Source organism: Sciurus vulgaris (assembly GCF_902686455.1).
Source record: "Sciurus vulgaris genome assembly, chromosome: 17".
Lineage (NCBI taxonomy): Eukaryota > Metazoa > Chordata > Mammalia > Rodentia > Sciuridae > Sciurus > Sciurus vulgaris.
The window spans coordinates 19,284,432-19,311,813 of NC_136478.1; the positions used below are offsets into that span (position 1 = coordinate 19,284,432).

Here is a 27,382-nt window from a genome sequence, read left to right on the forward strand (position 1 = left end):
CTGGCACCAAGGAGGAGCAGAACCGGAGCCTAGGCGCGTTGTGCAGCTGAACTCGACGACCACCTCTCTGATCCAGGTTGCCCGTCAACATCCAGGACCCCTGGAGCCTGAAGCGCGCCGCTGCCGGTGATGGGCGCCGGGTGAGTGGGGAGTGGCTGGGGCTCGGGGGAGGAGCCTGGCGATGCTGAGCCGGGTTGAGCATTTGTTGACGCAGCTCGCCCCCTTGTGGTGCGGAGGGTGCATTCTGGCCCAACCTCCGGCTCCCAGGTCTGGGGAAGCCTACTGCAGATCTGCTTCCTCCTGGGAGTCAGGAAGCCAGATCCAGCCCCAGCTCTACCTCTAACCTACTGTGTGGTTCTGGCCAATCACACCCGTCTCTGGGTCTCACTTTGGTCATCTGTGAAATAAAGGAAGTCCTGTCTGCCTCATAGATTTGGTCTGGGGAGGGGAAGGTTTTGAGTTGCCGCTCCTCTTGCCCATTTTGGTCAGACTATGTACCCAGGGCACGTATGCGCAGAAGATCCCAGAGAGCACTGGATTTGGGCCCTACCGTGGTGCTGCCTGAAGCCTCGAGACTCAGGGTGGGCTGCAGCCTTCCTGAGGCTCTCTCCTCCTGCGTCCAGTTAAACAGGAGTCAAACGGACTCCACAGTGTGGCCAAGAATTCAGAGCCAGGTCCCACTGGAGGGTTGGAAGGTCAGGGATCGCCTCATTTGGAGGTGATTTAGCACCTGGAGGCTTCCAACTGGAAGATCTCTTGATGCAAACAGCCTTTTCCCTGTGGGCATTCGTTGAAAACTATCAGTAGTGACTGCTTAACAAGGCAGCTGTGGCAGCCAGGGATAGCAGCTGGGCAAGCAAGAAGCTGACCAAAAATTTTAAAAGGAAAAGTTGAGGAATGAGCTGTCCATGGAGGGTTTGAAAACCTTTGGCATTTTCTCGGGACTCTAGAAGTCCATACATGTGTAGGGCTGTGCATGTGCTAAGGAAAGGCCCTGGCTCTATTTGCCAATTGCAAGTGGTGTTGCAGCCCCAAGTACCCAAGGCCCTGCCTTCCATGCAGACTGGGGGCAGGAGGGTTGGGTGTGCATAGCGGCTGGGTGAGGGCTCTGGGCAGAGAGAAGGCTGGACTCAGTGTCCCTTGTTATTTTCTGTTGCAATCCATTTTCTCGGTGACTTGAATGTCCCCTTACCCACTGGGTTCCTTTGATGATGGTGATGGCGGGTGTATGTGTACGTGTGTATGTGCAGAGCCTGCGGACTATGTCAGTATATATGTGTGCATGTGTTCACATACATGTGCGCACGCATGTGTTTGTTTCACATGAGCTCTTCCAGCTCTAGAAATGGAAGAATTTCAAGATTTTTCTTTATTTAGGTATAAAAAAAATACAGTACGTCTCATGCACCAGTGTGGCCAATATAGAGTCATTATCTGTAGAGCAATTATGGGAAAGAGAAGGTTATAAGAATTGTTTATCCAACTAAAAAACCTGAATTAAAATTGTTAACCTAAATAGCAACCTGCTTATTATACAAAAACCCTATTCTATATGTTTGTGAGGACTAGAAACTTGTAAGTATTATTAGTAAAAAAATTATGAAAAATTAATTATTAGTTTAAAAAGATGTCGGTGTTGCCTACAGTCCTCCGCAGTGTGAGGGGCCTTGCCAGGGGAAGGAAGCGTGGCCTGTGATGAAGGATGGGCTGGAGAGCTGGTCTCCTTCCTTGCCCCTCTGCATCTGGACGCCACTTCCACAAGGTATGTTTGCAGTGGGAAGTTCCACACGCAGCTTAAAGTGGGCAATGCACAGGTGCTGCAAAGCTTGGGCAGGGCAGGGGCCTCGCCTTCGGGGTGTGCCTGGGGGTCAGTTCCCTGAGATGTGGCAACCACAAGGCGTAAAGGCAAGTGACACTCTGTCACACACTCATGTTTGGGTTTGACCTTGGCCAGACTTGCTGAGGGCCACATCTTGGGTGCCTCTAAATCAAGAGATAAGTAGACAGAGAAAATAAAGAGGGAGCAGGAGTGACCCGCTGAGGCAGAGACAGACAGGTCTTATGCTCCAGAAACATCTGCCCCTCACAGGCAAGCCTGGGTTGGGGTTGATGAGTGTCAAATTGGGGTATCACCTACTCCGGATGCTCTCTGGAAATGGTGGGTATGGAGGTGGCCCTCACCCTATGATCTGTCACTCTTGGTCTTCACTGTCCCTCCAGGATGAATTCACAGTTGCTTCAGGTTCAACAAGCCATTTCCATGAATTTGGCTGAACGGGTCCATGCTCTGTACAGCACAATTACTGGAGTGGCAGGCCAGTGAGGTCGACTCAGGACCCAAGGTCAGGAGCTGCCAGATGGCCCCGTCTTCCCTCTTGTCAGGCCTGGGGAGGGGCTGGGGAATGGAGCACTGAGGATGCATGAGGCAGGGCTGTGAGGGCAGGCATGATGGACAGGCACAGTTTCCCTTGGAGCTGGGCTGCAGAGAGTCTTATCCCGTAGGTCATGCCATCCAGCCCTCTCTTGCCAGGCAGATAGTCACCAGGATCTCACCAGCCCACTTCCCCAGGGAACTCTGGGGAAGACCTCCCAGCAGTTGAACAAGGCCTGCTTTGCTTGGCAGCTTTGCAGAGCCAGAGTAAGTCTTTGGGTTAGATCCGTGGTCTGGGGGACAAGCCCAGAACCATGACTTTTCCAGCGTTTGGGGGTAGCCCATCACTGAAATATGCTCCTTGATATTTCAGAGACCTGGAGTTTGCTACCCTGGGGATGTGAGGCCTTTGGCACCCACAAGAAACGACGCTGGACTGGGAAGTCAGTGCCACACTTGGAAGTCTTGGTGTCTGGTGTCTGACTGGCCTGGGCTGCAGTGGGTTGGGGTTCCCAGGACCAGAGGGCCAGGGCCCCTAATACGCCAGCTCCTCCCGGGGGTCCGAACCGTAGAGCTCCGCCAGCATCTTGAACCTGGGGCCCCAGTCATTGAGGAAGTCGTAATCAATATCCGAGTCGGAGGAGTCGGTGCCCAGGGAGCTGAGCGACTCCGCGATGGACTCGGAGCCCTCATAGCCATAGATGTGCAGCGTATCGTAGGGGGGCCCGCCGCCATCCTGGTCTGCCTCGTCCTTCTTCACCTCGATCATGGTGGCCATCTCTCCGGGCCCACCGTGCGCCCCGGGCCCCAACCGTGGTGGCTTCTTCACCTGGGTGTAGACGGCCGGCTGGGCGTCCAGCGCAGGCCGCGGGGGCTTGGCCCCGCCGTGGCGCACCGAGTTCAGCACTGACACGTCATAGCTGGTGGTGTCCATCTCGCCGCCGCCCTCCTCGTCGTAAGTGACCAGCTGCTCGTGGATCTCTGGCACGCTCTTGCCGTGGGCACGGGCTTGCTTCCGGAGCCGCCTCCGCAGGAAGATGAGCAGAGTGATCACTGCCAGCCCGCAAGCAGAGCGAAGGACCAGTCAGAGAGGCTCAGCTCCCCGGGCCCCTGCCCCCACTCACCAGCCCTGTCCACCCGCTGCGGATTCCAAGGCCAGCCCAGACTCCCAGGGAAGCTCCAGGGCTGGACCAACACAGGCTTGGTTGGGTCCAGGCACCAGGTGGGTCCACCCCCTCCCCATGGGACAGTCGCCTTCCCTCCTCCATGCCCTTGTCTGGGTGGTAGTAAGCCCTGGGGCTGGTGTGTGTGAACAGAGTAGGGCTTCCTCAAGTTAATTCTCGTCTGCCAGTCTCAGTCCTCTTGCCTCCTCATTTCCCATCTCATACCGGGGCGGCAAATTTTTCCATGTCATCTCCAAAAGTCCAGGAGGTTGGGACGGAAATGGGGAAAGAGTTGGAATTTTGAGCACAAACCTTCTGAGTCATTATTTTGTTAAGCCTGTGATGATGATAATGGATTATGGTAGTGCTGGTAGACATGATACTCGTTGCCCAGCAGCAGCCACTCTATTGAGCACCTACTGTATACATGCTTGGCACTACATTGGGCACATTCTCCTATGATCTCACTTCATGTAGGTATTGCTATACCTATTTTGTGGTTGAGGAAAGTGATCTCAGAGAGGTCAGGTGACTCACCTAGAGTCTTGGGGTCAGGCAGTGCTGTGGATGTCCACCCTGGTGGAAACTCTGAGGGGTGTGGCCTTATGAGTGTCTACAATCCCTGAACCACGTGTTACAGAGTTCCTGTAATTAGGCTCAGGCCATCACCCTGGGCTCTGTCTTGCTCACCGTGAGTTACTTAATAAGCTGTTCCATACAAGAGGCAAGTTGGAATGCCCTGGGAGACATCTCACTGAGTCTTAGTTTCCTTGTAAAATGGAAATGATGATTTCTCTGCTCTGCTTATATTTGGAAAGGGTGGTTATGAGGCCAAATGCAATTGTATAGGTGGTGGCAATGTTATTTTGTTATTATTACTAAGCATTATTTGAGGGGGAATCAGGCCTGGACTTTCTACCATGGAAACCAGAGAGGGGGGCAACCCAGTGGAGCCACCGGCAGGGAAGGCCTGAAGTGTACACCTTGTGTGCCACAGCATCCCAGTCCTTGTCTTTGTGGTGCAAGGCTAATCTGGACCCCCATGGGCTTCTTGCAGGACTGACCCTGGATTTATCTAATGGCAGGTGAAGTATGGAAGAATTTATATGCTTGGGAGGAGTCCTCAGTGACCAGAGCTGATGGACAGGCACCACCTCCTCTGTCTCTAGTGGAGAGATGCTAAGGGAAGCTCTATGCTGCTTCCTGGTTCCCCAATGGAACAAAGCCTGTGGCCACGGGTAACTTCTGTGACATCTGGTCCTTTATGGGCTGTCTTCCTTGCTTACTCCAATCCCTCTCCTCTTTATGAGATCTCCAAATAAATGACTTGCACCCAAATCCTTGACCCAGGGTTTGCTTCCTGCTTTCTGGGGAACCCAAACTAAGGCAAACTCCTAAAACTTATGAGGCCCAAATCACAAAACAGAAACCAAAACCAAAACCAAAATACAGATAATATAAAAGTTTGAGGAATTCTATAAAAGGAAAGAAAACCTTCAGTGACAATCTAGAGGTTTTTAAATGTTCCATTTTAGAACTAGATCATTTTTAAAAAATTAAAATAGGTTTTATGTAAATAAATTCCCAGAACAGTGCCTGGCACACAGTAAGTGCTCAAAATGTATATGTTGAAGGAGTGAATGTGTACCTAGAGATTTTTATTTTTATTTTTATCTTTATTTTTGGTGCTGGGGATTGAACTTGGGGCCTCACATATGCTAGGCAAGTATCTACCACTGAGCTACACATTTGGGCCCAAGCTATTTTGAAATGGTGTTGGCTTAAAGAGTGGGGGAGGGTCTTGAGCCCTGCCCCATCCTTCTTCTCCTCCTTGTGCTGGCATTCCACGCTTGATACCCAGGTGGTGGAACTCAGCATCCCTGTAGTCTACACGTGGAACCTTGAACCCCCGGGTGGTGCACTGGCTCAGGCTGCCTTGTGGGCGGGAAGCAGGACTGAGCCCGGATCCCTGGCTTCTTCTGTGAAGCCTCCTCATTGTCTCCTCCCGACACCCTGGGCACTGACCTGTGATGGTGAGGATGCAGAGGAAGATGGCTACCAGCGCCTGGATGCTGACGCCCATCTGGGCAGCTGCCTCCTCACAGAAGGTGAACTCGCCCCACTCATTGCACTTGCACACGGCCACGGTCAGCATGTTGGTGCTGGTCAGGCTCGGCTTCCCATTGTCCGAGATAAGTATGGGCAGGTGGTGCACCTTGGCCCGTTCCCGGTCAAACTGCCCATACTTGACTGTGACATTGGCTGTGTTATCTGGAAAAACCAAGGTCATAGAGTAAGGCTATGCTAGAGAAGTCCACCCCCTCGTACGATGGAACAAAGGGAGCCCTCCTCCACTGTACCAGCCCCACGCTGCCTGGACTGCTTCTCTGCCCTGTGCATCCCCTGCCTCATTTCTAGCCATTGAAGCGCAGGCCTGTTCTTTCCTAGAGGGGATATTTTAGGCAGTTGCATGGTCCCAGCTGAGAAGAGTGGCTCATCTGGATTTAAAATCTTGTGGGCAACTGGTATGCCATTTCCCTTTCTTTATCTCCAAACCCCTTTCCAAGAACAGAGGCCTTTCTCTTTGGCTCAACTAATTATTGCAAGGCTTCAAGCTTCCACAGCAATCAGGAAAAATAAAGTTTTAAAAAGTCTTTTAGCACTGGGCTAACTTCTGTGTCTGCCTTCTTGGAGGATCCTTTGTTATCAAGGAGATTTACAGTACTGAGAGAATGCCTTTGCCATCGAGGGTTCCCTGGCCAGTCCAACTGGGAATGTGCTTTGTCTAAGTATTGGCTTCCCCTCCCAGCCCCAATCACTGGTTTCCTGTATATAAGAATCCCCAAGGAGCCTAAACACACACACACACACACACACACACACACACACACACACACACACACTTATTCTTGCTCTTTCTTCTGATTCAGTGGTTCTGGGCAAAGGATAGAAAATCTGCCTTCTGTAGGTTCCTGGGAAGTGTAATACCAATGGAGAGAGAATTTACTGAGTCATACAGGTTGGACATACTCAGGAAACCAGTCAAGAGCCAAGACTTTCAAAAGCAAGGCAATTACGTTTCATTATTCACAATTACATTTAAGTCTTAAGTCTGTCTAAATGATACACCATTGACATTTTGTGGGAGAAATGAGGGATTTTGACGTGTAGGACATTCATGTGTAAGTAAATCTGAAATCCACAGGCTTACCTCCTGGTTGCATGTGGGTGTCTTTGGGGTGGCACTTAAGCTTCGACCCCTTGGCAGGCCCTATCCAGGTGTATTTGAGGTAACATTGGGAATGGTATTTTTGTTAAATGTTGAATGGCTTGTCATTAACTGTCAACACATCATAGTCCCCTTCTCATCCCAAGGACGTTTCTTAAGACAGGTCTCTGGCTGATTCCTGGGTCTGCTCCTGACTGTCGGGGGTGTCAGTGGGCTGCTTCAGTACAGGGGTCCTCACAGTTTTGCCAGTAAGGAACAGTTAGAGAGCTCCTGCCCTGAAGACCCTGGGTGAAGAATTGCTTTATTTAACCCTTAGGAGGATTTTTCTCTACTTTTTTCTGAGGAAGTTGCAGAGGCCATGAAACACTTTCCACTTTTGATTAGAATTAAATCAACTCAGCATCATCTTCGCAGTAACTGCACATCCCTCAGAAGCTCTGATTGGCCACTGCTGACCTCATAGGACTCTCTGGGGTTTGATTGGTGGACCAGATGTGCTGTGATTAGTGGACCAGATCCTGTTTAGGGTAAGTAGTCATTGTAGCTGAATTAAAACAAATTTCACTATATCTTTGGGATTTAAGGCTGCATGTTTCCAGTTTTGACTATTTGGGAGGGATCTCAAAGCTCCATATCATAGAATGATTTGAAATTTTTCTGAGGTGCAGAGACCCCAGTGTGGAGATGGATCCTTTGTGAACGGACCTAACTGCCTGCACCCCCTTATCTATTCTGTACTTCTCTTGACCAGAGCATCTTAGAGGGGAATGTGGATGTGGTGGCTTGGCCAGGGCATCTCTGCCCACTGTATAATTTATATAGTGGGAATTGTACAAAATGTTCTGTAACATAAAAATCCTTGTGGGGGACTGCCCACCATTCTCTAACTTAGTTCTCGACTCCGGTGTTTCAGGGCTTAAGTAACCCCATTCCTGACACTGTTACAAGCCTACTGATTACTGTGTTGCTCACCATGATTATCCGTGAGGGTGAAGTTGCTGTCCTCAGTACTCAGGGTGTATCTGAACTTGACATTCCGTGGAGTTATGTCCTTGTCTATTGCAGAGATCTGCACAACCAGCTGGAGTATGGGAGAGGGGATTGTCAGTGTGGTTTTGGAATGACCTGGAGTTCAAGGATGGAGGTTTTGGGTTTAGACCTAAGCATGGCTGCCTCTCACCTGCAACCTTCACCTACATGGTCTCCACAAAGCCACTCTTTCCTCCACTATTCCAGACCCCTGACCCAATCTCTCCATCTACACTTCAGACATTGTCTGAGGCTTCGTTTCTCATCTGTAAAATGGGGATGGTATTACTTTTCCTCAGGGTTGTTGTACAGGTTACATGAAGCTCGGTGGAACTGCAGCTGGCTGTCTACCCCTCAGCCTGCCCCCAGGGGGCGCTACCTCACCCTCCCACCCAAGCCAGACTCACCTTGCCAGGGGCCACGTTCTCACACACTTTGGGCTCATAGGGCTGGGCGAACATTGGGGCGTTGTCATTCTCATCTAAAACTTCAATGTGGACCTGCACAATGGATTCTTTACCTGTGGGGATCCCTGCAGTGGAAAGGACTAGTCACTACAGTGGGCTCAGCGGATGCCAGCCCCTGAGGGTTGGAAGGTGTTTGAATGGGTAGTCCTGGAAAGTGTCTGGTGGAAGTCACTTTTTTTCCCAGCAAGAGGGCTCTGTAGGCCTCTGGAAGAGAGGCCAGGGTGGCATTCTGGATGGAGGCAGTGTGGAGGAGGAGGCCAGTAACGCTTTGCTCAAGAGGAAGTTTGCTGAAGTATTATGTGTAAAAATAAAAAATGGTAAGCAACTAAGTGCACTTAAAAAAGTTTTAATTAACAAAATTAATAATTAAATAAATGTAATTAATTAAAATCATGTAATTTAATACTTATTTTATCATTCAAATAATTCACAACCTCTCTGGGCCCGGGTGGGACCTGGATTTAGTGGGAATATTTATCCTTCTCCTTGAGGGTGGTTGTGATTTTCTCATATAGGTCAAGCATGCAAAACCTCCACTTGTCTGAAGTTAGAGACACTAACAATCTTGAGTTAGAAAAACTGCCTCAGGTTTTGAATTAAACCCACTAACTGGTGTCAATGCTGTTCCCCTCTCCCACAGAAAGCGTGTTTCCCAAATGTCCTTAATGATAAGCATCATGTGGTGCTTGTTGCATGCACATTCTTGGCCTCATCTGTGCTCACTGGACCAGAACCTCCAGAGGGGAGTCTGAGAAGCTCTGTGTTGAGTAGGTGAGTTTCATCACTGAGTCATCTACTTAGCCTGTTTTTATAACAGTGCTTCTCAAACTCTGTTGTACATGAAATTCTGATTCAGTCTGGGGTGAGGCTTGAGATTCTGCACAGCTAGCAAGCTCTCAGGTGACATCAATGCAACTGACCCCAAGGACCACACTCAGGCATGGAAACTTGATAGCATCTCAGCTAGGGATGCTTTGCCAGGAGCTTATATAGACCCCAAGTGACAAATGATACCAGCTTTGAAAGAATGAGGGAAAAAGAAAAGAGCCCAGTATGGGTGTGTGTGGGGGGGTGGGTCCCTGGAGATGCAGCCGGGCCACTCACCACTAGAATCCAGTTCTTTGGCCTCCACAGTCAGGTTATACCAGGGGTAGGTTTCTCTGTCCAGTTCTTTCTCATTGTAAATACCTCCCTGCTTGGTTATGCGGAAGAATTGGCCTTTGTCACTGGTCCTGCGGATGGAGTATCTGTCCAGGGGAGAGGGTTTCAGGGCTTTCTGTTATTTTTTGAAGAGTCAAACTCCTCAGCATGACATACAAGGCTCTTCAGAATCTACCCCTACATCCTCCTCCACCCTCCTCTCTCACTGCTCATTGTTCTCTACCACCCAGAGCAGTGAGTACAAACAAAAGGGATTCAGGGAGCAAGACCATGTCTGATCTGAGTGTGCTGCTGGCTCAGGAATGAAAGGGGTACCTGAGACCATCGGTAGCACTCCAGAGCTGAGCAGGTGACCCTGCAATCAACTAGACCACAGCCGGGATACTTTTGTGGGTATGATCAATGAAAAGATAGGTGGGCAAGAGTCAGGGAAAAATAGAAAAGGAGCTGGAAGAGATAAGAAGTGATAAAGGAGAAAAAATTTGCGAAATAAGAAAATGGAAAAGTTCTTGCAGAAATCAGGAAGTTAGAAAGAGATAGAATATGTGTGTGTGTGTGTGTGTGTGTGTGTGTGTATGTGTGTGTTTACATGTATGTATATATGTCAATATACATATCATATGTATAAAAAATAGTAGCCTTTGCTGAGGAAGATCCCAGAACAAATAGATCAGAAGAAATAACAAAAATATAATAGGAAAACTTTCCTGATATGAAGAAAGTCTGGAGTTCATAGATTAATAGAGGCCATTGATATCAGGTATCCTGATGGCACTTTTGAATTTCAAGGCTGTGTGAAGAAACTTTGAAAAGAGTACAGACTCTCAGAAAAAAATAAGTTCCTTATTAATAAAGAGAAATAAGACTCACCCCAGATGCTCCCATAAAATTGCTAGAACATATTGATAGGAAGGTGTTTATTGAAGGAAAGTGTTTATAACTTGAAGATTATATAAACACACCCAGGTGATACTAAAATAAGAAGGGAAAAGCCTAAGTTTTTCTGTAAATATGCAAGCAGTTAGGAAACATGGGGGTCCTGAATTTTGGTTTTGAATACTTACTCTAAGAAATGTCTCAATATGAAGTAAAAATGTGGTTTAGGAGGAATTAGAAATGAAGCTGTTGTGGGTGGGAATTAACTAGAAAATATGGGTCCAGGAAAACTTTTAACATTTTACAGGTAGAAGTAAATCTCACTGATAGAAGTAAAAATGGATACATGTCCCATGCAAATATCTAGGAGGGGGAGGTTTATAGCAAAGACCAAGAACAAGAAGCAACACCATTACATTTGAGAAATGGGAAATGTAAAACAAGAATAAAAGAACTAAGATCAAACGTATCACTTATGGTGAAAAACGTAAATAGGTTGAACACAAAGTATGTCAGTTTAGATTAAAAAGCACAGCCATGTGCATTCTGCTTTCGAGACAACTTAATGTCAAATGACCTAGAAAAGTTAAAAGTAAAGGATGGAAAATTTATATCAGGCAAATAGAAATAACATGAAAACAAACCCAACAAACACAACATTAGGCAACCTGGAATCAAAGGCCAAATGTTTAAGCAGAACAAATTTGGGTAATTTCATAGCGTGAAATTTACAAGCCATAATGAAGGTAAAATAGTTGTAAGTCTTAGTAAGCTGAATAGAAAAACTAAAATGCATAAAGCAAAATCTTGAATATTTAAAAAAAAATGGGCACAAATACCATTGTTATTACCATTATGGTTTGGTTTGTAAGTACTGAAGCGCCCGTTAATGCAGGATACCCAGAGGAGAAATGATTATATTTTGGGAGCTGTAACCTAATCAGTTCATCCTAGTTTGAATGGACTCACTGGGTGGTAACTGTAGGCAGGTAGGGCATGGCTGGAGAAGGTGGGTCACTGGTGGTGTTCCCTGGAAGGGTGCATCTTCCCTGTGGTCCCTGTCCCCCTCTCCTGGCTATCATGTCCTGAACTGTTTTCCTCTGATGCACTCTTCCGCCATGATGTTATGTTGATCATGAACTGAACCTCTGAAACCATGAGCCAAAATAAACTTTTCCTCCTCTGTTGTTCTTGTTGGGTCTTTTGGTCACAGGGACACAAAGCTGAGTAAAACAATTACATCACAAAACAAGCTAAAAGAAATCCAAAAATAATTCCCCACCACTTGTAGATGAACAGAAAAAAATTGAAGTCAATATATTAAATAAACCTATGGATCAAAGGAGCAACAAAAAGTGTAATTACAGACTATATGGGATAGAATGGCAAAGAAGAAGTAGTCCCCAAATTTATGAGATGTAACTGAAATGCAGGGACTTGTTTTATCCTTAATAAGAAGGCCTAATACCATAGAAACATTTGCTCTTCTAAAATTGATATATACACATAAATCTTATTGGAATCCAAATGTTTTTTAAAAACTAGATAAAAAGATTTTAAAGTTCATATGGAAGAATGAACATTTCAGAATGGATAAAAATTATATAAAATAAAGAAGAAACAGGGAGAGACTTGCCTTACACTAAAATTTAGCAGAAAGCTACCAAATAAAACAGAATACCACAGAACAATAAAGAATCCAGAAAGAGATTCAAGTATACACAAGAACTTAGGGCACCACAGTGCTGGGGAAATAATGACTTTTAATAAATGGTGCTGGAATTATTGACCACCCAGGTAGAATAATAAGACTGGACTGAGTTCATACTTACTCTCAAATATCATATAGCTTATTCCAGAGGGTGGAGGAAAGGTGTTTAGTTATGAAAGACTAGTAAGTGCTTTGATTTGAACACATTGCCCAAAAGTTCCTGTGTTGAAAATCTGATCCCCAAATTTATATGTCAATGACATCTGGAGATAGGGCTTTTGGGAAGTAATTAGGATTGGATGAGGACAGGAAGTGGGGGTGGTCCCCATGGTGGCATTAGTGGCTTTATAGAAAGAGGAAGAGAGATCTAGGCTGGCAAGCCAGGCTCTGTCTTGCCAAGAAAGCCCTCTGCCATATATGATACAGCAAGGTCCCCACCAGATGCTGACCAGGTGCCACGCTCTTGAACTTCCCAGTCGCCAGAACTGTGAACAAAACAGACTTCTGTTCTTTTTAAATTACCGAGTCTGTTGTATTCAATTATGGCAACAGAAAACTTTCAGTAAGACTTTCAGAAAGTACTGATGAAAAGGGCATGATACCATCCAAAGAAAAATTTAAAAACACAAACAACAGCAAATGCAGTATAAATCTCTGTCTCTGTGTGAACATAAGGAAAGGTGTGATAGGACCGCTAAGCCCCTAACATGAGCTGTTGTGATGTGGGCGTTATCGGTTTTCTTTACAGACCTTTGTATTGTTTCAGTGTGTGAAATCAACATATCTTTACTTGTGTGGTTTTCAGGACAAATTTAGTAAAACATTTTTGTTTTACTAAATTTCTAAATAACTAAAATTTACTAAATTTCTAAATAACTAAAAGGGGCTTCAGGTATGTCATCTGATTGGCTGCTCTCTTACTGTCGGGTCTCATTTGATGGGACCCGTGGGACTCGTGGGCCAAAGAACAGATCCTTCAAGGTCAAGCAGAGGTCAAACAGGACAGCCTGGACTGTGAAAGGTGGGGGTGCCCAGCAGGGCGAGATCCCAGCAGGCCGGAGGCGTTGGTGGAGAGAGCTTGGGCCACTGATCTGCCTCCGCCACTTTCATGCTGGTGCAGGGTGAAGCCCATTTTCCTCTCTGGTTCTCGGTCTCAACCAGCAGCCACAAGAGCATCAATGCTAGGACTGTCACTGTGGTTATCATCAACACACCCCCGCCCCTTACCCAATGCTGCGCCGGGCCTTGTCGGGATCTACGGCCATCACGGAGCCGATCAGAGGTTTCTTCTGGTTTTCCCACAGCTGGAAGTGGTAGTAGAGCTGCTGGAAGGCGGGGGGCTCGTCCACGTCCGTGATGTTGATGATGACCCGGGCTTTGTTTCTGCCGGAGATGCCGCTTAGGTATCGGAGGTTGATGGTGGGGTCTGTGGCCTCGATGGTGAACACGTACTGCTGGATGAGCTCGTAGTCCAGCGGCTGCGCAGGGGAGAAATATGGTGACCCTTGCTCTGAGCCAAGCATCCTGCGAGGTAGCACTAGGGTGGCAACTGTTTGACACTACGGCCCAGACCAGTGACGTTTCCAGGGTCATCAAGAGTGGCCGGGCCTGGGGTCTATCTTCAGCTGCCCCGGCCTCATTTCACTGGCCTCACAGCCACACCCCCAACCCTGGCCCTGTTCCCAGTCCCCTGCTCTCAAGGTGATCACAGACCAATGGCTCTCTCCATAGGTCCTCAGGGACAGGCCTTTTCTTTATGCCTTTACTCAAAAGACTTCTCCTGCGTGTGTCATCCCTCAAGCGGCAGTGAGGAGGCGACCAGAGGCCCGCTCAGAGGCCTCCTGGCTAGGTAGTGCTCCCTGCCTTCTGTTGCTGTGTAGCAATAAACACAACGGCTACACTTTTTTATTTGTGCCTCTGTCTTCCCTACTTGCTGAGAGCTTTGTGGACCCTGGAGGCTGGATGTCTCCCCCTGTGTCTCTGGTCTTCAGCTTAGGGCTTGGCCACAGAAGGATTCAGGCTCAGAACCCCCAGTCCTCTGCATGGCCATTCTGGAGGCCCGTTGAGGTCCCTGACAGGACCTCTCCCTTCTCTTCCGTATTCAGTCTGATTTCTGCAGCTGCTGTGCATGGCCACCAGTGTCCTCGTGCACTCATTGTTTCCGTGCATGCCGATGACTTTCTTCTGGCCAGGACACAGGAAGAACAGAAAGTGTCAGAGGAATGCTCTGACAACATCGCAGGACTGGGTGTATAAATGCCCCCACTCCACCCCTTCCTGCAACTCAGATGTGCTCTCCCTGTTCCCCAGATGCCCTCCATGAGATTGGACCCCATTTGCCCACCTGCTCATTAATGAGTTCAGTATTAGCTTCCTTCTTTTCACCTGAAATGACTCCCAGGGATCACCTTCTTTAAGTAAGCAATATGCACCCAAATCCTTGCTTCCGGTTCTGATTCTGGGGCAACACTGGGTCTCAGTCTTCATGAGCACGTGGCTAGTTCTGAACTGACTCAGAGCATTCTCCTCTGGCTCAGGAACAGCCCCAGGGTAGATCCTGTGGCTGCTGCAAGCCCCAAGCCCTACATCTGAGGCCATTGTTGCAGCCTACCAACCTTCATGGGTTTGATGATGCCCTCGTTGCGGGTAGGATCCGTCTCGATGGTGAAGGTGTCCCTGTATTCGCCCTGCACGATGCTGTACTTGGTCATCCTGTTCTGAGGCTCGTCTGGGTCATCGACAAACAGAGAACCCACAGGGCTGCCCACACGGATGTCTTCAGGCACCGTAAAGGTGTACTTGGCTGATGCAAATAGAATACCCCAAAAGGTGTTGGATTAATGAGATAGATAAGGCTAATGATCTTTCATATCATCCTACCATATTTTGATACAGGAAATAGACATGATAAAATAATGATGATGAGAATAATTGATTTAGGATTTTAAGGCAAAGAGGTCTGTTCTGTCTGTCCATTCATCCACCTGTCCATCTCTCTGTCCATCCAGCACATGGTTATCGAGCACCTACTACATGCCAGGCACTTTGCTAGGGATTTATCAGTTGGTAAGAGAGACAAGTCTTGCCTTCAGGGAGTTTATGCCATGCAACCCAAGGTCCCTTCAGGAGAACTGGCTCATCCTGAAGCTGAGCCTCTATTTACATCAGCATTGGAGGATGCAGTGAGTACAGCCAACCAACTCTCCTGCCCAACCCCACCTAAGACACGGGACAAGCTCTTATAAGATATTTTGTGGGGCACGATTCAGTTTTAGGTGGGGTAAGGCTCAGCCTTGGCTGTGTATCCCTGCTCCCTGGCTCATGGGGATTTTCTAGCTGGGACTGAGTCTCAGGGTCTGGGTTCTTTCGATCCCATGGGATCTGAGTGAAATTGCTCCTGTGTCCTAGTGGACAGTGATCATATCCAGTAGGGCCTGTGATTCCCCTCTGGTCTGTGAGGAGACCATCACCAGGGGCAGCTGGACAGCCTTGGGAGTGTGGAGTAGGGCTGGAACAGGGCCCCTTCTGCACCCAAACATCTTCTCTGGGCCCACCTTGGGGTAGGGGGAGAGAGGAGGGATTTGGGACATCTCCCTCAGAGTTCCCAAGTCACTGAGTGCCACAACCCCCACCCACCCAGGGCCCTAGGGGAGGGGCTCACTCTGAGTGAAGATGGGGAAGTTGTCGTTGACATCTTGCAGAGTGATTAGCACGGTGGTGGTGCCTGATTCTCCCCGGAGGCCCTGGGCATCTCGTGCCTCCACCACAATCTCGTACCTGGCCTGCTTCTCTCGGTCCAAGTTGTTGGTTGTGGTGAAAATGAGTCCTACAAAAAAAAGTATCCCCAAGAGCCTTGTTACTGGGGGAACTTTGAGACAATACAGATGCCTGGGCCCTATGCAGAGAACCTAGGTGATTCCACTGAGCAGCTAGGCTGAGAACCATGTGTCTACAGGTTACTACTCTGCATCAGTTAAAGATGAACAAACAGGATAGTCTAATATTGATCCTAGTCAGCTGGAGCATTGTGTTAAGAAAGATCATGATGCCACATCCAGACTCAGTGTGGAAGAGTTCTGTGATGGATTGATGATGTCTGCCTTGGTGCACTGTGGAGTAGTGCAGGTATCTGTGCTATGCATTTGCTATTACTCTGACTCTACAGCAGCCTGAACAACTGACCTTCTTGCTTCCATGACTCAGTCATTACTGTTTTTTTTTCTTTTAAAAATCTGTTAAATCAAACTAAATTTGACCGGAAATTCCTCTGTACTTGCATACTTGAGTCCTTCTGTAATGAATGGCAACCTAACTCAGTATGTAAATGAGTTGAAACCTAAATGTGCTTCTGTCAATCACTGGCTGCCAGATGTTCAAACCTGTTCAAAATAAGGCAAATGCCTGAGCCGTAACCAGTCCAGCTTTTTTCTGGACCTCACTTCTGTTTTCTGTATAGTACTTTCCTTTCCATAAACGTTATCCAGACCTGGAGTTTCTCCAATCCTCTTTTGGTTCTGGGGTTGCCTGATTTGTGAATTGTTTTTTGCTCAATTAAACCCTGTTAAATTTAATTCGTCTAAAGCGTTTTCTTTTAAAAAGTCACGAAATACATGAAATACTATGTGGCTATGCTTTCCCTGGAATTACCTAATTCCAGCTTTGTGGCTACCATGATGAACAGTCCTGTTTTCTGGGTAAGGGGAGTAAGACTTTCAGAGGTTAGTAGGCTCATCCAGCATCTCTAGAGAGGGTCAGTAGCAGAGTTGGGTCTGGAAAGCAGGTCAACTGTATGTGAACCGGTATAAAGAACTGTTAGGCAGCACTCTCTTGCTCACTGCTTGGGTACCAAGCTCCTGATGTCCCCTGGATTTAAGTCCACGTCCTGGGTACCTGTCTGCTTCCTTCTCCCCCAAACCAGCACCATTTTGTCTTTCTGCATAATATCCATCACTTCCATGGGACAGTGCTGTTTAGAAGTTGGTGACACACGTCAGGCTGGACTTTCCTCAGCATCTGTACCCAGAATATTCATGTCCCCTTCTCCCCCAAGCTGGTGCCTGCCCAGGAGAGTTAATCACACAGACCAGAATTGTCGATGGCAAAATTCTCTTCCCCTTTCAGGACTTGGTACATGACGGTGGCATGGTCTGACACAGTGGGGTCATCTGCATCCACTGCTGTCACATGCATGACCGAGGTTCCTGTGGAGAGAGAATTTGGGGGTTTCTGCCTTGTGACCGTGGCCCCTCTCCCCATTCCTGGGTGAGGGCAGATGGTGCTCTGTTGTTTCCCTGTCTCCAGGGCCCGAGGGGAAGGCCTTTGTTTTCTGAGAGGCCTGCATGAAGGCGATGTGCTGCAGTGGCGAACCCTCCCAGGCCACCCTGGAGGGGGCCAAGAGCACAGGTGTTTGTGCCTTGAGGGGAGAATAAGGGAGGTAGCGGGCAATCAGGGTCCGGAGTAGAAACCCAGGAGAGCGGCGGCTGTTTCTCCCTCTCCTGAAACAAATGAGAGCAAGGGACTTGGAACGCAAAGGGGCCATGGCTCATGGCTCAGTCCCTTGAATTTCAGGTCTCCCACTTAACAGGAAGCTCTGGCTCCAGGGCCCCAGTTGGGAATCCTGGACTGACTGGGTGGAGAGGGAAACTCTTTTCTGGAAACTTCTGGAGCATGGGACAAGACAGAGGAAGGAGTAGTAACCTTCTTAGGCTGGTGACACACTTTGGGTCCAGGTCTCTGTCCCCTACCTCCACTCCGGCATGGCCCCCAGAGATGATTCTTCTTGCTTGGGTGATAGGGTCTGTCACGCTCTCGGCGTGTCAGTCCTGGGACTCAGAGGCAGTGAGCAGTTCTTGTTCCAGAGTAGTGAGACCTATGTGTGTCTCTGATGGCCAGGGTCAGCCTGGGACTGGAATCGGGGATCAGTCTATGACCAATCAGAGCTTGGGTGGAGGCCGGGTTGGAGTTTAACCTTTAGGGACCAGTGTTTTCAAATCAACACAAGATTTATAATCACTGCCCTGAACCCACTGCCTCCTGATCCTGACAGTGAAATGGCTGAATGACAGGCGCCTCAGCCTGGGGAGGAGCAGGGTGGAGAGGGGCAGATTGGGACATACCCACAGCTGACATCTCAGGCACAGATGCGTTGAACAACCGGCGTGTGAATACAGGCCAGTTGTCATTTACATCATGAACTTTGACAGTGAAGCTGGAAGGAGGTTCCAGGTTTATGTTGGTGTCCTTGTCTACAATGAGGGCAATGAGCTGGTATTCAGAGACTTTCTCCCGGTCCAGTCTCTCAAAAGCATACACATCCCCTGTCTCTGCGTTGACCTGGAAGACCTTGCCAGCAGATTCTCCTCTGAGCACATACTTGGCGTTCTTGCGGTTCACACTAGACTTGATCTAGGAAGGAACAGAATGTGAGTTAGGATGGAGCAGTGGAGGCTCTGTGTATGTACACATGTAGAGCATGTGCACACGCAAGCGTGCACATGTATGCACCTGCATGCGAGGATGTCCGGGTACATGTATGTGCTCATATGCATGCATGCGTGTGCATGCAAGCATGTATGTAGGTGCTGGTCAGAGATCCTAATGTGAGGCTGAAGTTTTTAACAAGAACTTCCAATTGGTTACCAGAGTGTTGTTCTCAGCCAGGTCACTGCAAACACCAGCTGGTAAGTTGCCTAGCAGAGCCCAATGCCCAGAATTGTGCTGGGGGCACAGCAGGGGCTTAGAAGACAGTCTTTTTTGGGGAGGGGTACTGGAGATTGAACTCAGGGACACTCAATCACCGAGCTACATCCCTAGCCCTTTTCATTTCGAGACAGGGTCTCACTGAGTTGTTTAGTGTTTTGCTTTTGCTGAGGCTGGCTTTGAACTCCCGATCCTCCTGCCTCAGCCTCCCAAGCTGCTGTGGTTACAGGCCTGCCCCACTGCACCCAGCAAAAGACAGATTTCCAAGTGGAAGAATTTGGTGAATTGGAAGATGAAGGGTACTTTTGCCCCTTAGAAGGCACCTAACCTCACTGACTTGTGGTGACTTCATCTGTAAAATGTACCTGGTACTGCTTCTGAGGTTGGGTTGCCCCAATGAGCAGAGCAGCTCTTTTGAAAGTGAGTCCTAGGAAACCTTGTCCTCCTTTGCCCATGAGTTTAAGCATTAGCTTAAAATTTTAGAAATATTTGTGAGCTGTTAAACAGCCATTTAAAAAAACTAGATTATATAAACCCACAATTAAATAAATCATATTCAAACAAAGACCACAAATACTCAGAATTTGTCACTTCCTAATTATTTTAGAATATTCTTGAGGCTGTGTGTGTCCTTTGTGTGAGTGTGGTGGGAATACTGAGCAAGGACATGTCTATGCAGGCCTTCTCCCAGCTCTGTCTTCAGTGGTACCATGTTGGTAACTAATTCACACATGCCGAAAGCATTTACACCATGGCAACTGGCAAATGCCACACAATCAGGTCCTTTTCCCCTGGAGAGTCAGTTTCGAAAAGTCATTTGCACTCCACTGGTTCCAGGTCAATTCAGTTTTGGAATGGCACATAGAATGTTCTCTTCTTGGGGATTTTCAATGTCTAGTCCTGGAGAAGAGAACTCCAATGAATTTTGTTTAACTCAGGATTTCCTGCACCTCTTAAACCATTGAGACATTTTTTTCTTCTAGCACATGCTGTTAGTGTACCAGGGAATTCAATTTGGAAAACAGTGTGGATCAAGTGTCTTGCAGAGAATAGGGCTCTCAGCAAATGTTAGTTATTATTAATTATGGATCTACAAATTAAAGGATATTATTAGACATTTGGAAGTGCTGAACATTCCATTTATAGAATGAGAGAGAAAATCAGGACCACAAGACTAGACAGTATAGTTTACACATAAAACATTACTTTTCTAGGATATTAGAAAGTCCAAAAAATAGAATTTAATCTAAAAAATATAAATTGGATGACTACAAGGTGTCAGGCCCTATGGTTAGGTGCACAGGGATAACACAAACCTGTGCTGGCTCTCAGGGATGAGGCTTGAAGCCTCAGGGACTGGAACTCCAAGGAGGGACAGCCCTTACGGGTCAGAGAGATCAAGAGCCTTGGAAGGTGTCCAGTGAGGACTCATCAGGAAGACCAGAGAACCAAGAGCACATGGGAACTTGGGGGAGAAAAGGGAGATTCAGGAAGGGTGTGGTCCAATCCCATGAGGTCTACAAGGTGTTCCTAGTTCTAACCAGTTGTGCAGTCACTGGAGGTCTTGGTGAGAGCAGTGACAGCTGGTGGTAGGCTGAGAAGCCAGATGACAACATGTAGAGAAGAGTCTGGAAAGTGATGGAGTGCAACTAGGGAGGGAGGACCCTTTCCCTTGGGTGGGCAGAGGGAGAGGGAAGCTGCTGAGCAGGGGACAAACATTCTGGAGCAGGGCTGGGATGTGCAGGGATAGGTGGGTCTATGGGAGGTTCTTAAGGCCCAGAGGCCAGGACATATGATGCACAGCTGGAGCGGGCAAGAAGCCTCACCTGAGTTGAGTACCCAGAGTCATGTGACAGTGGGGACTCAAGAAGAAGGGACAGTCTGGGACTCTGAGTGAGTAGCTCAGGTTAGGATAAGATGGCAGTCTTCAAACTGGGTCCTGGGTAGATGCCTAAGGACCCACCAGACAAGAAAGGGTAGCAAGTCAGCTTGCGGATTAGAAGGGTGCATGAGAATTCATGTGCACTCAAGTTTCTGTTATCTTCCCCCCAGTTTTTCTTAAATAGGTTTCAGTTTTTGAAAGTTTTTAGATTTCCAGGAAGAGGGAAAAGGTAGTCTATTGGCCGGCTCTCCTTTCCCCTCAATGTCAACATCTTACATGAATGTGGTACAGTTCATGATAAAGGAACCAATCCTGACACATGATTATTAACCAGAGCTCATAATTTATTTAAATTGCCTTGGTAATGCCCTTCCTCTTTGGGATACTGTGCCACATGTAGTCACCGTGTTTCTTTAAGCTCTTTTTGGCTGTGACAGTTTCTCAGACATTCATTGTATTTGATGACGTTGACAGTGCTGGGGAGTTCCAGTAGGAGTTTCATAGGATGCTCTTCTGTTGGGATTCACCTGATGCTTTTCTCAGGGTTAGGCTAGGATAACAGGTTTCAGGGAGCTTCCCTTTCTAATATCACTGTATTTGGATGGAACATTTCAATGGCACAAATTACGCCTACCCAGATTTGTTGGTGCAGAACAGCTCAGGGTTCACACACCCATTGTCCATCCAGGCTATAAACAAAGACTCCAGGCTACGACCTTGATACACAGGGACTTCCTTCCCTTGGATTACGTCCTTGGGAGCTGGGAGCCAGGAGGTGTTCCTTGAAGTCCTGTGCTTTCCTCTCTCAAGTACCCTTGTTTCCTCCCAGGGAGGGGAACCTACGTGGCTCCTCAGTCCCTAACACTCTTCCCCCTGACCTCATGCCACGTGTCAAGTGAATGTAGTTGTCAGATGACACAGTCCTGACGCTCTTCCTGCTGTTTGCAGGCCCTTAGGTGAGTTGTGGTCCTGGCAAAGACTGGCATGATGCAGGTGGCCCCCACTTTCCGCTGACTCTCCCTGACTCACTCCGTAGATTTTCTGTGGGGCCAGTCATTCTCCTCAGAAGATGATTCATGGCACAATTATTCCACTGGGAAGGATGTAGGTGGGTTGATGACATCTCTCTCTATGACACAGAGTTCACATTTGCCTTGGGAGTCAGGAGCCCCAGGTTCTCCTAGGGCTCTGTCCTGGTCTCATTTTGTGATCCTGGACCCAGGCCTCCTCTTTGATTGGCCATGCTGTAAGATTTACATCTCCCAGTCAGTCATTCTGGGGAGACAGAAGAGCTATGGACTCAGTCAGCTGGTGATGGTTATGAGTGGAGAGGCTTCAGTTGTCTCCATCTCCTTCCTTTGTCTGTGGGGCCATTTCTGACCCCCAGACTGGGCCTGCTTATCCAAGGGCCCTCTCCAGTCTGTATCTCCATCACCAGGGGGCTTCCATCATTGCATTTGCAGAGTTCTTTGTCTGATGTATGCTGTTCCTCTAGACCAGGGTGGGTAAACTATGTTAAGGGTTAGAAAGTAAATATTTTTGGCTTTGTGGAGCATATGGCCTTGCACAACTATTTAACTCTGCTATTGGAGTATGAAAGCAACCACAGACAACTTGTAAATAAGTGGATATGATTGTTTTTCAATAAAACTTTATTCATAAGTCCAGGCAGGAGCCCAGATTTGACTTGACCCACAGGATTCCTGCTCTAGACCACCATCTCCATGAGAGTTGGGCCCACATCTGTCTTTCTCTGTCTTTGTTCATTGCTGTCTTTCCAGCACACTGCCCAGTGCTTGGAGCTATCTGTCCTTTCTCCAGGACATTTGACCTACTCTTCTCTCTTGTAGTTGATATGTAGATTCCAAGAAGCTAGTGTGGTGAGCTTTTTTTTTTTTTTTTTTTTTTTTAAATTTACATATAAGCTGTCTTTCTTTTAGCAATAGATGTATCACCAGGTTACATGAAGATTTTTTTTCTGAAAAAAAGTCTAAAATGATTGTAGCAAAACCTCAGTATTGCATGGTGAGATTTTAATGCATGTTCTTGCTCATGGAAAACTCTCAAAATACCTAGTCCATCTCTTGTCACCATGTGTAAAATTCCATCATGAGTGCCATTCCTTTGAATTAGAGTGGATAGTTTTGAGATTTGTGACAACTGGATTTGGCGAGACAATTCAGCACTCACTTAGATTAGCATCAAGCTCTCAGAAAATGGACTTGGGATGATCACATTTTATAGGTGGACAAAGAAAGGCTCAGAGCTGCAGGCCCTGCACTGCCCTGGAGTCAGGCTTGGGGCGGGCACTTTATGATACACACTCTGCATTCAGGGATCTGTGTGGATCAGTGGAGACCAGGATTGGCAAACTATAGCCTGAATGATTAACCTTGTAACCAGCAGAGTTTTGTAGAAGGCGGCTCAGGCTTCTCCTAATTTCTCAAATGGGAACACTTAACGATGGCCTTGGCTGGTTCTACTTTAAGCCCAGAACTCCTAGGCCAGGCTGGGTTCCTCAGCCTGAGTGTGGGGCACTTTGTCAGTGAAATCTAGTCTGTAAAGCAAGGTCTGGGAGAAAATGAGCCATAGTATTCACCACCATCACCACCACCACCACTTCCACTACTATCGCCTGCATTATTGCCTACTTCTTCATCATCCTGACACCATTACCATCACTACAAACATCACCACTACAACCACTATCACCTCCACCATCACCATCCTCACCACCATTAGCGCCCTGCTTACCTCCCCTTCAACATCATTGCCGCCGCCATCACTACACTAACACTTCCATGATCACCACTATTACCACCTTCTCCATCACAATCACTACTATCACCTTTATCACTACCAATACCACCACTACCACCACTATCACCACCACCACCACCTCTATACCACCACACTGCCTCTGTAATCGCTATCCCCATCATCACCCTCAATTTCCCCTTCACTATTACCACCACTGCCTCGATCATCACCTTCCTCACCTTCCTCTTCACTGTCTCTATTATCATCACCATTGCCAACACCGCTCCCACCAGGACAATCACCAGTAGCACCATCACCACCACCATTACCTTCCGGTTTAGTCCGCTTTCCATTGTGATGACAAAATACCTGATCTAAAAAACTTAAAATGAAGAAAGGTTTGTTTTGGCTCATGGATTCAGAGGTTTCAGTCCATGATTGCTTGGCCCTGTTGCTTTGGGAGTGTGGCAAGGCAGGACATCCTGGTGGAAGTGTGTGGTGGACTACTGTTTATCTCATGGCATCTGGGAAGCAAAGAGATAGAGAGATAGAGAGGAGGGGCCAGGGTTCCTGTTGCCGCCCACAGCAACAATCCTGCGGGAATTTATCGGAGGTGGACTGGGAATGAACTTCTTCTATTATCTTTATCTGGGCTACTTCCTTGCTTGCTTGCTTGTTCACTAGTTTATAGAGGAAGAGAGGCTTTGCTTACTTTTAGAGGTGCTATGCTTTCAGAGAGGCTACGCTTATCAAAGGTCTATTGCTTTTTAAAGGTGGGTCGCTTCTTCGAGGTGCGGGGAGCGGCGTATGGCATACGGCCTATAGCCTGCAGCCTGCGTCCTGCGTCCTGCAACCTGCAACCCAGAGGTGTGTTCTTTAGTCCCACGTTCTGCGATCTAGAGGTGTGGCTTTAGTTCTCCACCCTGCGATCTGTGATCTCCTCCCAGGCGAAGAGAATGTCTTATATACACTAAGGCAGCCAATCAGCTTAGGATTAAGTAGCATGATTGGAGCATGCGCCATGGTACCAATCAAGAAAGAATGAGGAGCATCTGTTGACCACTAGTGCAGAGGAGACATTAATCAATCAGGCAAAAGGTCATGAGAGATCACGCTGTGTTAACACTAATTATGTGTCACCTCTTGGCCCAACGCCAGGCGCCACCTTAGAGCTGCTTAAACATGTCTCTGCAGTTCCAATATCCCTTTCATGATCCTGGTGATCTAACTTCTTTCCACAAGTCCCCAAGTCCCCATCTCCTAAAATTTCCACCACTCTCTATAGAGCTATGGGCTGGCAACAAAACCTTTAGCGTATGGTCCTTGGGGGGACATTAAGAACCAAACCATAACACTCTACCTCAGCCCCTAAAGACTCATGCCCATCTAATAATTCAAAATGCAGTTAGTCCATTTCCAAGAGTCCCCAAAGTCTCAAACAGTTCCAGCATTGCTCAAAAGTTCAAGTCCAAAGTCTCCTCAGAGGTTCGAGGCTAACTCTAGCTGTGAGCACCTTTAAAACAAAACACAAAACAAGTTGCATACTTCCAAGATACAGTGGCACAGGGTAAACATCCCCATTCCACAAGGAAGGAATAGGGAGCTAGAAAGGAAGGAAGGATGAGACCAAATCAAGATGGAAACCTCACAGGGTAAACCCCGAAGCTCCAGGTATAGCATCTGGAGCAAATGTTGGCAAGCTTCAAAGGGCTTGGGCAGTGCTGCCCCTTTGGCCTTGCTGGCTGCAGGGCACGTGTCTTCTCTCTTGGGCTGGCTCTGCTCCCTGCCTGCAGGTGGTCCACATTCCTGGCAACTCTATCGTCCTGAAGTTTTGGGTTCACACCCACAGCTTCCTGCTTGCCGACTCCAGCCCTGACACAGTGCCTGACGTCCAGGCTTTCCTTTGAAATTTCAGTGGCCGCTTCATGGCTCCACAGCTCTTGCAATCTGTGTGCTTGTGAAACCGCCACTATATGGACAATGCCAAGTCTGCCACTGGCTTCAGAGGCAGCTGTGACTTCTTGGGCCATAGCAGCAGCAGGCTTTGAATTCCTGAATGGCTGAATCCAGGAAATGAATCCCAGGGAGACAATTCCCTAGGAAGTACTTTGTGAGCAGACCCCCTCCTCAAAGGGGAGTCTTTTAGCCTGAGATGGGTGGGGTCTGACTGGTTCCTGAGATGCCCTCAAGGCATCTTTCTTACTGTGCCAATGCAAAGTACTTGGCAGCTTCCCCCTCCTCCTCCTCTTCCTCTCCTCCTTCCCCTTCTCCCTTTTCCTCCTCCTTCTTCTTCCTTCTTCCTTCTTCCCTCCTCCTCCTCCCCTCCTTCTCCTCTCTTCCTCCTCTTCCTCCTTCTCCTCCTTCTCTACCATTGAGTTACATCTCAATCCTTTTTATTTTTTATTTTGAGACAGAGTCTCATGAAGTTACTGTTTGGCCTGGAACTTCTGATGCTCCATCTCAGCCTCCCAAATAGCTGGGATTACAGGCACATGCCACCACTGTGCCTGGCACTTGACTTCTTTTGAAAGTCTCTAGCCTCTTTAGCAATTGCACCCTCCTTTTTTGCAACTTTAAATGTTTTCCTTTTCTGGTCAAACTGCACATTTTTCCAATCTTTCTTTTCTGCTTTTTGTTCCCAATTCTCACTGTTAATCTGGCTAAAAACAGCTAACAATACCTTTGACACTGCCTGAGTGCTCTGCTGCCTTGAATTTTCCTCTGCCTGATAAGTCAGTGTACCACCTGGTATGGTTTAGATGTGGTGTCCCCCAAAAGCTCACCTGTGAGACAATGTAAGAGAATTTGGAAGAGAAATGATTGCGTTATAGCCTTAACCTAATCAGTTAATTAGTCCCTGACAGGATTAACTGAGTGGTAACTGGAGGCAGGTGGGGTGTGGCTTGAGAAAGTGGTTAACTGGGGGTGTGGCTCTGGGTATATATTTGTATCTGGCAGGTGAAGTGTCTCTCTCTGCTTTCTGATCACCACGTGAGCTGCTTCCCTCGTTCCCCCTCTTCCACCGTGATGTTCAGGAATGGAGCTGGACTTCTGAGGACTGAGACCTCTGAAACCACGAGCCCTCAGATGAACTTCTCCTCCTCTACACTTGTTCTGGTCCTTTAGTTACAGCAGCAAAAAAGCTGACTACAACTCCACCCCTAAACTCAGCCTCTCACAAAGTCTCAGCATGGACAAAATGTAGGCGAGATCTTCGTTGGAATGTCACATGAATGGCCTCTAGTCTAAGGCCCAGTAGAATTTTCATCCCACCCAAAAGCTCATAAGCATCCCTATTAATATTCTGAGATCTTTCAAGAATCATCCATTAAACTCTGTTTATGGCATTCTAAGCTTTTACTACCCTGTTTCTTCAAACGTTTCCAAATTCTTCCTGCAAACCGATTCCAAAGGCTTCCGAACCTACTCAGGTAGAGTCACAGCAATGATCCAACTTCTTGGTACCAATTTTCTGTTAGTCAGTTTCCTGGTGCTGTGACAAGATACCTGAAATAATCAACTTAAAAAATGAAAGATTTATTTTGGCTCATGGTTTCAGATGTTTCAGTCCATGGTTTCTTGGTTCCATTGCTTTGGCCTGTGACATGTAGAACATGATGGGAAGTCAACTGTGGATCAAAGATACTTACTTCATGGCAACTGGGAAGCAAAGAGAGAGAGGAAGGGGCTGTGGTCCCAATATCCTATTTTTTTTTTAAATTAAATTAAAAAATACATATTTTTTTTTAGTTTCAGGTGGACATAATACCTTTTACTTTTAATTTATATGTGGTGCTGAGGATCGAACCCAGGGTCTCACGCATGCTAGGGGGGTGCTTTATCTCTGAGCCACAACCACAGTCCCCAATATCCTCTTAAAGGACATAACTTGGTTTCAGTAGGTCCACCTGTAAAGTTTCCACCACTCCCAGTGGCACCACAGGCTGAGGACAAAGCCTTCAGCACATAACACACTCAAGGCTCAAATCATAACATGCCCTCCCCCTCCCCATCACTATCACCACCACCACCAC

The 27,382-nt window shown here is 47.5% G+C and overlaps 1 protein-coding gene across 1 annotated transcript in view; it reads right to left on the reverse strand.

Moving 5' to 3' along the window:
- Positions 1-1,346: 1,346 nt before the first annotated feature.
- CDH5 (cadherin 5) overlaps positions 1,347-27,382 on the reverse strand; it is a 37,457-nt gene continuing 11,421 nt past the window's right edge. Inside the window, exons 3-12 of the mRNA XM_079119300.1 lie at positions 18,124-18,412; positions 17,092-17,208; positions 15,669-15,833; positions 14,623-14,810; positions 13,235-13,485; positions 9,364-9,506; positions 8,200-8,324; positions 7,736-7,844; positions 5,560-5,805; positions 1,347-3,424 (exon numbers count right to left, since the gene is read on the reverse strand). Coding sequence (XP_078975426.1) covers positions 2,907-3,424; positions 5,560-5,805; positions 7,736-7,844; positions 8,200-8,324; positions 9,364-9,506; positions 13,235-13,485; positions 14,623-14,810; positions 15,669-15,833; positions 17,092-17,208; positions 18,124-18,412 — 2,151 coding nt within the window. The 3' untranslated portion in view covers positions 1,347-2,906. The remainder of the gene's footprint in view (positions 3,425-5,559; positions 5,806-7,735; positions 7,845-8,199; positions 8,325-9,363; positions 9,507-13,234; positions 13,486-14,622; positions 14,811-15,668; positions 15,834-17,091; positions 17,209-18,123; positions 18,413-27,382) is intronic.